The 13,070-nt window shown below is 42.6% G+C and overlaps 1 protein-coding gene across 6 annotated transcripts in view; it reads right to left on the reverse strand.

The window, feature by feature from the left end:
* Positions 1–3,579: 3,579 nt before the first annotated feature.
* Positions 3,580–13,070, reverse strand: part of NPY5R (neuropeptide Y receptor Y5) — a 30,320-nt gene continuing 20,829 nt past the window's right edge. For all 6 annotated transcript variants that reach the window (XM_083631268.1, XM_083631269.1, XM_083631265.1 and 3 more), the window contains one exon: positions 3,580–5,681. In XM_083631268.1, the coding sequence (XP_083487394.1) occupies positions 4,350–5,672 (1,323 nt within the window). In that variant the 5' untranslated portion in view covers positions 5,673–5,681 and the 3' untranslated portion in view covers positions 3,580–4,349. The remainder of the gene's footprint in view (positions 5,682–13,070) is intronic.

Raw genomic sequence — 13,070 nt, forward strand, 5'->3', positions numbered from 1 at the left:
TTGATCTTTATAACCAGCTGATGAAAGTCAGTAGTCCAATATGTTTGTCTTTTAGTAAGCATAACAGTATCCTTTAATAAGCATTCAATCACCAGGAGGTGTGAAATCATTTATGGCTAGTGTTGCCAACGAGACAATGATTGTGGACAGAATCCACACCTTAGATAGAGAAGCAAAGGACAAGTCTTGTTTTGAGGTTTTCAATGGATCCCATGTAAAACATTGTAAAACGGTACCTTTGTAAAGCAGAGGTGCACATTAGTGACTCACATCCAACTCAGGGACCATTCAAAGAAATAAGCAGGTAAGCTCCATGCATTATGAAAATAAATGATGAGGCACTAGTAAGGCAATGAGGACCACAGCTCAAGTTATTTCAGCCTCTCCCTATGGCAAGCTTTGTGTATCTCCTGGTTTCCATTCTGCTGCTCTTACCAGAAGCTGCCCCCAGATTTACCAGGCAGCTCCTGGTATGGCCTGCTTTAAGCTTGTTGCTGCTGCTATTCTTCCTTGCAAAATGCTTGTTCCCCTCACACAGACGCCAATGTGTGCGTGTTTGGTGGAGTGTTTTGAAAACAATCTCTGTGGGAACATTATTCCCATGGCCCTTCCCTTTTGGGGGCCCATGGGTTCTCCATGCAGGCTTCCTACCTGCTGGGTAATGAGGGTGGCATGGCTGGCCCATCCATGAGGCAAGGTGAGGTGAATGCGTTAGGCAGCAGGATCCACAGGGGCAGCAGATCCTTATGTATATCTTTATTGCTCTCTTGTTCCTGATGTAGATATTCGCTCTTCCCTTATTGTCTGGTGGTGGGCAGGTAGCTATTTTGTGGTTTACCTCAGGTGCCAAAATATATTGTGCTGGCACTGGAGGGCGGTTACCAGTTATGATAAGGCCATGAGGCCTTCCTTTGCTCCTACAGTTTCCCTGGCAAAAGGGCAGTTGTTAGCAGGCTGACATGGGATTCAAACTAAGGAAAGGGCTGGAGCTTGAGTTCACAGGTGGCTGTTTCTGACCTGTCCATTGCACTAAGAGGGGTTAGCAGGAGTGCCCAAACTTTTTTCAAAGAGGGCCAGATTTGATGAAGTGAACATGTGTGAGGGCCAGCCAAAGTTTTTAGGATTAAAGTTGAGCTTTTTTAAAGGATTGAAGTTGCTGAGCTTTTTTTTGACAGGGGCTAGATAAAACTGGCCAGATTGGCCCCCCAAAACGGACTTTGGACATGCCTGCTCTATAGGGTATCATTGGCTGTCTCGTTGTGCATTGTGTGTGTAGAATCAGAGAACCTGTGGCTCTCCAGAGACTGTTGGAGTCTGACTCCCATCACCCCCAGCTAGCATGGCCAGTATTCAAGGGTGATGGGAGATATATGTTGCATACTGTGCAATTACTGAGTATCGATTGGTGCTTTCCTTGCTTGGGGTGGGGTCATCATTAATGCATAATTGCTGTGGTTGGTAGATGGTGTTACCATGGACATTCTCTCTGGATGTTGTCATGTAATCTCATTTCTACTGATACCATTTTGCTCTCTCCTTTGCTACTAGGAGTGCATGAGATGGGCGCTATCTTACACTAACATAATCACCAACGTATCAAGAGCATAAAAGCTGCCAGTCAAGTAGGACCATAAGATCAGGATTTCACTATGTACCAATCCCATGCTGCCTGGTTGAAAATAAGGGACTGCCTGGTAGAAATACTGCTGCAACATTTTAGTGCTTATTCAATTTTCTCATCATTCTATGTTCGTACACACACACACACACACACACACACAAAATGAATGCAAAACAGCATGAAATAATATTCATTTCATCTAGATGTGTTCATATAAATAACAAGTTATAAAAAGACACTCACTTGAGCATTCATTTATCCGTGTTTTTCTTTGTAAGCCTATGGATTTATTAAAATGTCTAATTTAATGAATTTATTCTCGGCTTGTTGCTATCAGATCTTGCTGTTCTGCTCCCAAAGATCAATTTAACTTTTCATTTAAGACCCTGGATCAACTACCAGTTATCTGTGTTGATATTTCTTGTTTGCCAGGCTTTAACTTTGTATTGGATTCTGCACATAAACTCACCACTGTGCACTTAAGGCAGGCTGCAATATTGATCAGTTCTTATGTATCAACTGGCTTGGGTAGTTTGAGAGTCTAGACTGTAGCTGTAAGAGCATGGTTGGGGGCCACAGATTCTTTTCTTCACTCTGAAATGGTGGTAGATGACAGGAACAGTCACTAGGGTCTTCTGTCCCCAATACAGGGGGATACTGCAGTTTCACAATTTTTGGGAATGAGTCCCATTCCTTATGTTGGAGTACCAGTAATCAGAAAACTTAACATTGAAAGGTCCACCTACAATTGAAGAGCAGACATGATGGGGATATGGGATGTTTTCATGATACCAGTTTGACATCCTTAAACCTATAGTCCCATCTGTCTTTTATTTACACAACCTTACACTTGCCAAGCTAGCATAGAAAGGCTCTGCAATGGGTCTTAGAGAGGCAGCTAGAGCAGAACTGGAAAGCTGTAGCCAAATTGGAAAACAGCCAATGTGATTATAGCACCTTCTGGGGCACAAAGATATGCTTATGCTGAGAGAGATATAATGGGAGATATGACCAAGTTGCCATACCGCACTTTAAAGAAAAGATCAGCAACACAGCTCAATTCTTTCAGAAGCAAGACATCCCCTTGCTGAGCTAAACTTTGGTATTAAAGTATAGCCGCTTGATCCACAGTACAGACATACCAAAGTGCAAGGATTTACGTTCATGCAATCCCACTGAAGTCTCTGATGTGATATAATACAGTAGGCGGCTCCAGAACAGGAGTGATACAGAGTATTTACTTTTTTCTGTCTCCTCTCTCAAAGCTGCACTCCAGCAAAACTAATTAGCTGAATGCTGATTTTAAATTTTTGCCTCTTTTTTTTACTGTATATCTATGTATGTTTGTTGTAAACCGCTTTGATTTTTTTTTGAAAAATGAAGTGTTATACAATTTTTTTCTAAATAAATAATCTCAAGCAAGAGTTCCCTGATGCACGTGCTTCTATTGTACTTGTCTAAAGCGTAGCTTGCATCCCACATTAATCCTACTCACAGAATACCCATTGAAATTAAAGGACATGAGTAACTTAGGTCCATGGACTTCAGTGGATCTACTCTGAGTATGACTTAGCTGAGATAGCCCTCAATATACACAACATGGGTATGTGCTAAAATGTAATGCTGGTTCTTTCTTATCATTGTCTCTTCCTTCCCTCTATTGTCTTATTTAGATTGCAAGCTTCTAGAGCCAAAAACTCTGATACAGTAGTACTAAACAATAGAAAGTCAATATGTATGCACAAGCTTCTTTTCAACCAGGTTTATCCAATAGCATCCAGTTTCTTAAAATAGAAATTGTTTATATCAAGCAATAAAGAGATTGCCTTATTTATTCCATTCACACAGAAGCCAACAATTTATTTAAAAAGAAATATTGCCTAAAGAGCAATGGGTTCACTTATGACAACGATACATTGTTCTTAATATTTGATTGTTACCTCATGACAATACAAGATTTGCAATCTAGATATCTTTGACATGATGTTAAAGCAGCTTTAGAAGGAACTTTGTGGAACTGCGTTTCAATATTGCATTTCTGCTTATAAGGTAGCATCCAGTGATATTTTTCTAGAAAGAGAGGTTCCGGGACTCACCATGAACGCCTCTCTTGTTCTCTTATAATGGCAATGGCGCGCATCTGAGAAGTGCAGGAACTGAGTTCTGGTGAAAAAAAGCCCTGGTAGCATCCAACACAGTGCTGCTCCTGACACAAGGATTTTTGACTACAAAGGAGACCTTCCCCTCTGTTTTCTTCTCTTTGAGCATCCTCTAAATCTGGCCAGGGGATTCCCCCAACCCTCCCCAGCAGATTTGGGGAGGGCATGGGGTTTATGGGTAGAGGGAGGGGAAGTTCCTTTGCACAGGTCAGAATCCTTGCACTACCAGAAATACTTTGGTGGATGCCACCCATGGTGTACATATTGAAAACGATCTGTTTCTTTTGTACATCGAATAGATGCCTCCTGAAAGAAAATCTGACATGAGTGGTTGTCATAGAGGGAATGATGAGAGGATTGTAGATTGACCAGTCAAACCTTGACACCTGGCATGTTTACAAACTGAGAAGTGTTATCAAATCATCCAACCACTGAGTTAACCTTTGTCACATTAAATGGCCAACAGGAACTTTCCGTAACGCATTCCCACAAGCAGTCAGATGATATGTTTCACAGTTTGAACCTGTGAGGATAATAATTTGAGATTTATTGTTCCATTTACAGCAGTTTTATGATAATTGTAAGCATGGAATAAGGGCCATCAAATCAGCTTTTATGCCGTTATTAAGAAATCCATATAGAATGGGATTTAAACAGCAGGACATCATGCCCAGCAAATGACAAATACAGTACACCAATTTAAAATGCTTGTTTGAGATGAGATTGCCATTAAAATCTGTTACAACATGGAAAACGTGAAGAGGCATCCAACTGACTGCAAAAACTATGATCAGCACTGTCAGTCGGCAGAAAACCTTCCGAGACCTTTTCCTAATCCGAGTGGTGGATCGGGCTACTGTAATCCCATCCTGTGTTTCAGAACTCTCTGGTTTCACCTCAAAACAGATGGGAATCCCTGGGATGAATTTGCTGGACGAAAGCTGACTTCTTTCTGTCCCTGATGTTTCAGGGAGATCCCCAGAAGTATTGCCCCGATGGTGCCTTAATATTGCTGGCACCACACTAGCTGTCTTTTTGCTGTACCTCCTCCGATGTTTCCTAACCAAAGTATAACTCCACCTCTCGGAGCTAGAGAGCTGTCCCTGAGGCCCCTGGCTCTTGGGTGCATGGAGAGTTAAGTTTATCATCTCGTTCTCTTCCAGTTTGTTTTCTTTGCCTGACAATCTGGAACTTACGGACCTGCAGACTCTGGTGTGACTGACGGTGAGGCAAACCAAAGGCAAAATGTACTGCATGAGCAACAAGGAAATAGTGAATGCAACCCTGTAGCACGTAGATGGCCAAGACTCCACACACAAGCGCTTGCTTTTCAGTGCTTCCAGGTGGAGATCTTCGAGCTTGTGGAAAACAAGCAGAGGGGAGCAAATGGCTAAGCCAAGAGTCCAGATGGCGAAAATGAGGTAGCAGCCGTGTCTCAGCGTCAGGTTACTAGAAAGAGGGTGGCGGATCAAACGGTACCTGACCACAGCAATGGAAATCAGCATCCAGGTGGACAGCAGGACAGACACGCATTGGAGGAAAGGCATCACATGGCACATGACTTCGCCAAACATCCACTGATCAAGTAGAACTGAGGTCAAGGTGAAGGGAGAGCAAAAGACCACCACTAGTATGTCGGAAAAGGCTAAGTTGCCAATGAGGAAGTTTATTATGGTTTTTTGCTTGCACTTCATTAGAGCCATGAGGATCAGCAGGTTTCCAATGAAGCCAGCGAGGCTGATGAAAGTGTAAAGCCCAATCAGGAAGTACTGAATGTCATCTACGCTGTTTTTATAGTCTTCCCAGGTAGGAAAATGGGAGCCCTTGGAAGGGGCTGAGTTGTTCTCTGTGGCAAGTGTCCTGTTACTGTAATCTTTGAGGTCTCTGTCCATAATGAAGTCCTGTTTGGAACAAGAAATAGAATGATTATCAGCTGCAGAAACAAGGGCACTCATGCAAACCACATTTCAATACCTAATAAATAAGTGTGGTGCTATAATTTTACTTATGTTAAGTGGCAAATGTATTCCAAAGAATGTATTCTATCCAAAGCTAAATTTCCCTCTTAACAATTTCAAAAAACAGATTTTTCTCTCAATCATCTTTCAGAAGCAGCTTTTTAAAAATGATGCTCAAAATGTATTTCCCACCTTTCTCAAGGCAAGTTGCAAAACAAGAGAACTAAGATAATACATCAATAATACAAACAACGACACATATCACAATCAGCTAAAAAAGAAGCAGCAGTGTAAAATCAACTTAATGGAAATAATTTGCAAAAGCTCACCAAAGTGAAAAACTGTCTGCTGACTGTCTAAAAGCAGGAGGCTACTCCAGCTCTTGGATGCAACGGCCAAACTCTATGCAGTACCCAGCCATAGTACTGAAAACGGTTCTTTTCTGTGAGAGGAGAGAGAGAGAACACAGGCAGGTTCTAAGAAACATCAGAACTTCAAGGACAGTCTTTTGTACAGCACGTCATATCTGGTGGTAACTAGAACAGTGGTTCCCAAACCTTTCCCTCCTGTTGACCACTTGAAGACTGCTGAGGCTTTTGGCAGATGACTTGATTATTTTAATTTTGATTTCAAATACAATAAAATGCAATATAAAAGAATGAAAAGAAAAAAAAATACAATTGAAATGAGTATGGATATTTAACGTGATGGATGTGCCATCTTCTGCCTTCAACCACAAATCCACAGAAATGCCACCGACAACAGGAATGAAGCTCGCAAAACACTGGTGATTCACAGACCACAGTTTGGGAGCCCCTCAACTAAAGCATGAACCAATGAGACTACAAAATTATTTTACCAATCCCCCTTTTATTGTACTGAGACTCCTTTTCTCCACCCACACATAGCAGTTAATAGCAGCCATACTTTCTACAATACAAATAATTCGTATTATGCAAAATGTGAGTTCTGCCTTTCCCTTCCACAAACATCTGTATTATTTGTTATGGAAGGAAATTTTCAGATTGTGTGTCAGCAAGATTTTGTGTACCGCATATGTGCTACCAGTAGCTGTATTACAGTATTTGTATTTTGAGGATCAGTATTTTGTCTGCTTATATATAATTTTGCTGGGATGAAATACCAGTCTCTTTTTAAAAAATTAAAATAAAATAAAAACCTCACAAAAATACAGAATTCCCTGGAATTATTCCAATAGTTGATTCTTCCCACTAGGCAGTCAGCATTAATGTGAAAAAGCTCTTCAGTGGTGTCAAGAGATGGCTCTTGATTTTGGTTACTAGGGTGAAGTAAGGACCTCTTCTGATTAGATAAGGGATTTTGTGTGCAATTAACATGCTGGGGTTGTGAGTTACTTTTTCCCCCTATCCCCTTTTGCCTGAAATGGATTGGTAATAAAATACCATTTTCTTTTGCAAAACGACACCACACATTCCCTGAAGGTTACTGCCTTATATTTGATCATTAAGTTATACAGCACTCTTGAAAAACAAATAGAGATAGATGATATAATTCCAGCAGCTTAAGTTCTCTAGCAGGTGCCTATATTTTGTCAGCATGAAAATTGCTATTGATTGCCTGTATCTCGGTCACAGGCTTCACTAGTTCCCTGCCCACTGTGAAATAACCAGACCTCTTATATACTTTAAACAGCCTGGGATAATTTTTCTAACACCATTCTGAAAAATGGGTAGTAAGCGTATATTGAATTCTTAAACCTGCTTAGGCGAACAGGGCTAGCCTGAAGGATGTAAGAGATCTGAGCAAACCCAGACTCCACCTTTCTGATTCATGTATTATATTTTCTCATTGGTTACACTTATACAAAGAGGCACACACTTTCTCATGCTCTACTCATTCAAAGCCTGAAATCTGCCAAAGGCCAGACAGTGGGGCCATTGCTGTCCCAAGTATTTTGCATTTAATAAAAAAAGAGAACACAATCATTTTGTTCTTTCCAACTGATTGAGAGACACTGTTTTCTAAAATAACTCTGATTAAAGACTACGAGCCTATTCTCCTAACCATGGCACTTTAGCCTATAGAGGTTGCTTGATAAACTGTCTTTGGTTTCCAGTCTATGGTGCACCAACCATGCCTCTATACTTTATTTAATTTTCTGTATGCATTAAGAAGTCCTTTTTCTCATGGTTCCCAGCAAAATTATATTCTCTGCATGGCAGTGTTTGCATATGATCAACTTGCCATGCTCAAAGAATCAAAACTCACAGGCTCTTCTCACATCTACCATGATGATCATATTGAGCATAGATTAAGATACGGGTAGGTAACCTATTTTCCATCAAATGTTTGCCATCATACTGCAATTCCAACCATCCTTGACCACTGGTCATCTTGGCTGGGATGGATGTAATTTAAAGTCCAACAACATGAGGAAAGCCACAGGTTTCCCCATCCCTGGATTAGGAATTTGCGTATCACAAGGAGGAAGTGATATCATCATTGATGGTCCATTCTATTTCCAGCCAAAGCTCTCTGGGAAGTCAGAAGCATGAAGGCAACAGCTGCTTCCTACTGTTTGTCCACTGTAACTTTTAGATTGCTTTGCCTCCCCTAGTTTATAATATGCCTTAATACCAGCAGAGGCACGTGCCATCATTTTGAGTGACAGCAACCCTGGCTCCCAAGAATCAGATGTATTGAACATAGATTACAAACCACATATAAGAAGGGCCAAGACATGCTTTTCCACTGCTAGTTCTTTCTTTCATGAGGGTGAAAATGTATTCCTGTTATACTTTTGATTTCTGCCAACAGCTTAACATGAATGAATCAGGGGTTGTTTGTTATGGAGATGAGGGATTAGCAAACCACATGGGCTTCTCTTCAGAATTGCAACATACTGCAGTATTATTCATGAATGATACCAACTAAATAGGCAGCCTTTTTACTTACTGTTGCCTCACCCCAGCAACCAGTCCTACATTGGACATAGTGGTCACCTCAGGCATCTGATTCTTGGTGTCACAAATTTGGAACAAAGTGCCATCAATATACAGATCATACCTAGCTCTGGCTCTCTGTTCTATCTGAAACATGAGAGGTGGTTGAGATGTTAGACCAGTGCTTAAAGGCAGTGATGGGCTGGATGTGGGCCAATAAACAGAAGCAGAATCTTGAAAAGACAGAGGTTTTGTGTGTCCTCATTTCTCATGTCTAAGAGGTGGGGAGACGGCCTGCCCTGGATGAGGTTGCACTCCCCTGGAAGAAGCTTGGAGATATTCCTGGATTTAACACTGTCATTGGAGCCTCAGATGACTTCAGTGGCTAGGAGTGCCTTTTTCAGCTCCAGCAGGTTCACCAGCTACAACATCTTTCGGACAGAAATGTCTTGAACTCCATGCTCTGATAACTTCTTTTGCAATATGCTCAATGTGGAGACATTCTGCCCTGGCACCTGAGGTTTCACTTTCCTGATCTTCCAGATCTCTTAAAAAAAACACCTTTCAACTGGAGTTATCACTGGGGTCATATGCACTTACTGGCACAGATGAGAAAGCGGAAAGATAAATTTACTGTAACAAATACATGGATTCATTCAAGTTTGGCCCATTCTGTGTCTTACTTTCCTCTATGTTGCTTCTGGGTAGTTTATATGGTACAGTTAGCTACCACGGGAGACGAAACCATTGTTTTTACTCATGATGTAAAATGCCAACTGGCGGGAGAGGACCTACTTCTTCTCTTACAGCTTTTTGGGGGGTCTTTCTTTTCCTCCAGGTTCAAGCAAACAGCATATTTATCACTAGGCAATCCCCACTGCAGCAGACAATTGCTGTACCCAGTTCTGTCACCTTTTTAAAAAGAGATTGATAATTTTGGCATCCCTGAAGTCTGCTGGGATCGCTTCTCTCTCCCAGATTTTTTTGATGAGCTTGTGAAGTTGCTGTGTAAGTTCAATTCCACCCACTTTGAAGATTTCAGCAGGTATCCCATCAGGTCCACTGGCTTTGTTGTTTTTCACTTGGTTAATAGCTGTACACAACTCTCCCAGATTTGGAGATACTGCAAGCTCATCTCTAATTTGTTTTTGCGGGATTTGTGAGAGGACCTCAGCAGCTATGGGGGAGTTGTGGTTAGGGAGATGTTGGTAGTGTCCTTTCCAGCACAGTGCAATAGCTTCTTTATCTTTTAGAAGTGTGGTACCATCTGCTGAGTGTAGGGGAGCATATGCCATGATTTATTGGTCCATAGATGGTCTTTGTGGCTTTAAAGAAACTCTGTGCATCATGAGTGTCGGCTAAGTGCTGGATCTCTTGAGCTTTTTTTTTTATCCACCAAGTGTTTTTTAGTTCTCTGGTTCTTAGCATTGGCATATGTTTTTTTTCTTAGTGGCACAGTTTCTTTCTCTTTGCCAGATCTGAAATGCCTTCCTTTTCTTGTCAATCATGGCATTCAATCTCACTGTCATTCTCATCAAACCAGTCCTGGTGTTTCTTGGTTTGGTATCCAATAGTTTGTTCACAGACTGCAATAATGGATGTTTTTAGCTTGGTCCAGTGTTCCTTGATGTTATCAGGGAATTCTGAAAGCAGATGGTCCTTAAGAGTCATTTAGAAGCAATCCCGCTTAATGGGAACGTGAAGGGCTTGAGTGTTCATTTTGTGCCTTGGTTTTCTTCCCTGAAGCCTGCGTTGAGGTATAATCTTGATAGCCATCGTGGCGCGTATTAGTTGGTGACCTGTCCAGCAGTCGTCGGTGCTCGTCATAGCTCTGGTAAGGAGCACATCACGTTGATCTTTAGCACGGACAATAACATAGCCTAAGAGGTGCCAGTGGTTTGACCGAGGATGCCTCCATGAAGTTTTAAATTTATTTTTCTGTCAAAAGAGTGTTTTGGTAATAAGAAGGTTGTGCGCTGCACATATCATCAAAAGTAAGATTCCATTCTGGTTGCTGTTGCCAACTCCTTCTTTCCCAATAGTCCCAGGCCACAGATCAAAATCTCACCCAACTCTTGCATTAAAATCACCCAGAAGGATAATTTTATCTTCCTTAGGCGTCTCTGATAGGATGGTATCCAGCTGAGAGTAAAAAATTTCTTTAATGTCTTCATCAGCATCCAGTGTTGGTGCATAAGTGCTTATAATAGTAGTCTGTTGGTTTTTTGTGAGCTTTATTCGAAAGGTTGAGAGTCGCTCATTAATGCCGGTAGGGACTTCTGACAGGAGCTTCACAAGGTCGTTTTTCATAGCGAAGCCTACCTACCGGTATGTATTCAATGTTCTTGTTCAGATAGACCTTTCCAGAAGAATGTGTAGCCTCCTTTTTCTTCCTTCAGTTGTCCCTCGCCTGCTCTTTGAAAGTCTTGAAGTGCTGCGTTTAGGACGTTCGCTGTCTGTGTTATCTGACAAAGTCCATATATTCCATGTTCCAAAGTTCAATTGTCTTTTATGACCCCTGGGTGGTGACCCCACTGGGCGCGGTAATCCAGTCAGGGGGGAAGGGAAGCAGACTATGTTTAGGGCACCGTTTCCAGCCCCTTCCCCTTTTCGGGGTGAGCAGAGTGGATCCTAAAAAGGGCTGCTCAGTCATGGATACAGCTGCTGAGCTGCTCAACTGCCTCATTCCTTGAGTCAGAATGACTGACCGCCCATGTGTCGGTTCATGACTAGGAGCTTCCAGATTTCACATTCCTGCCTCTGTAGCCATTTAGTGATCACCATGGGGGGGGGAGGGTTTGCGGGGGTTGGGTTGGGTTTTTGGAAGACGCCTGTGCGTGAATTTGTTTTATGTGTAGAGATCAGTGCACGCTGACCAACGCACAGTTTTCGCAGTAGGGCTCTGTTCTGATGGCATGAGTAGTGACGACGAACTGGTGTATCCTATCTGCTGCAGCCTTCATCCGCCTTCACAGCCGTTGTAACACACTGCTTGTTATCATCCGCCTGTTCTGCCATTGAGGACTTGGATCATTCTTTGTCTAGCTCCTTCCCTGTTATGTACTAAGCTTGGATCCTAGAACAATAGGCAAGTAGGATCCTAGAATGCAAGAACTGATTGGCTTGTAGGAAAAGACTAATCAGGCTCCAGGAGGGAAGCAGAATCAGCCAATCAGACGGGACTCATTGTGTAAATAATGTATATAAAGGCCTGAGGTTTTGGGGAAAATTCAGTCACTGTTTTACAAGCTGCAATAAAGAGCATGAAATCACTACAGGACTCTGAGCATATTTAATTTTCTTTGACCTTAGCGCCTTGGGTGACCCTGCTGGGAGTACGAGATTCCCGACGGCTTCACTCACAAGGGTCATAGGAATGTGCAAGCCCACTCACCATGACAAGTGAGAGATCTGAGATAGATTGCACTGAGCCCTGGTCTCAGTAGACAAAGCGTTCCACCAAAAAGGCTCTGGCTCTGGTCGAGGACAGCTGGATATGTTTTGGGCCAGGGACCACCAGTAGGTTGCTGTTAGATGAGCGTCACACTCATGGGGGTGTATTGGAAGATAATTCCCACAGATAAGAAAGGTCACAGACTGTTTGAACAACCAACTGAATGTGGGCTCTCCACAAAGTCCAAGTAAGAACTCATGCATTTTAGACCATTTGGAGTTTCTGGAGCAGTCTCAAGGGTAGCCCTGCATCTATCTCTCTCCCTCTCTCTCTCTCTCTCTCTCTCTCTCTATCGCATTTATACTCTGCCCTCCCCGGCTCAGGTGTACAGCAAGTTAAAGTAGTCTAGTCTGCAGGTGACTACTGCATGGATCACCATGGATAGGTTGGAAAGGGACAGGTACGGTACCAATCGCCTAACCTGACATAGATTAAAAAATGCCAGTTTGGCTACATTTGTGACCAATGCCTCCATAGAGACAGAAGCAGCCAGGATCACACCGGGACTCCTGATGGCGGCTACAGGTGACTATTGCGCCCCATGAAGAGCTGGGAGCAGGCAAACCGAACCAAAATCATTCTGGCCCAGCCATTGGAAGACCATCTTTAATGGATAGAGATTCAGCCGACTCAGTTTCCTCCATCCCAGCACACCCACCTAAAAAGTGGCCTGTATATCCAGAGTAGCATCTGGCCAGGGCCATGAAGCAGTAGATCCATAATGTTTGTGGTCAGATCTGTGGTTATGTACAAGATATTTGAATAAAGGGTGAATTTGGGGTTCCCCAATGCAAAAAGTGTGAGGATCCATGAGGATCCGTGCTTCAAAACCATGTTTTTGGGCCATGGAGTGGCCAGGAAGCCGTGGATCCGTGATTTTTGTGGTGCAGGCTGTGCCCCTGGCTATGACGTGTGATCTGACAGTGAGTTTGGGTTGGCCCAATGCGAAAAGCG

This window comes from Podarcis filfolensis (assembly GCF_964270895.1).
Source record: "Podarcis filfolensis genome assembly, chromosome: 9".
In the NCBI taxonomy this organism is placed as follows: Eukaryota; Metazoa; Chordata; class Lepidosauria; order Squamata; family Lacertidae; genus Podarcis; species Podarcis filfolensis.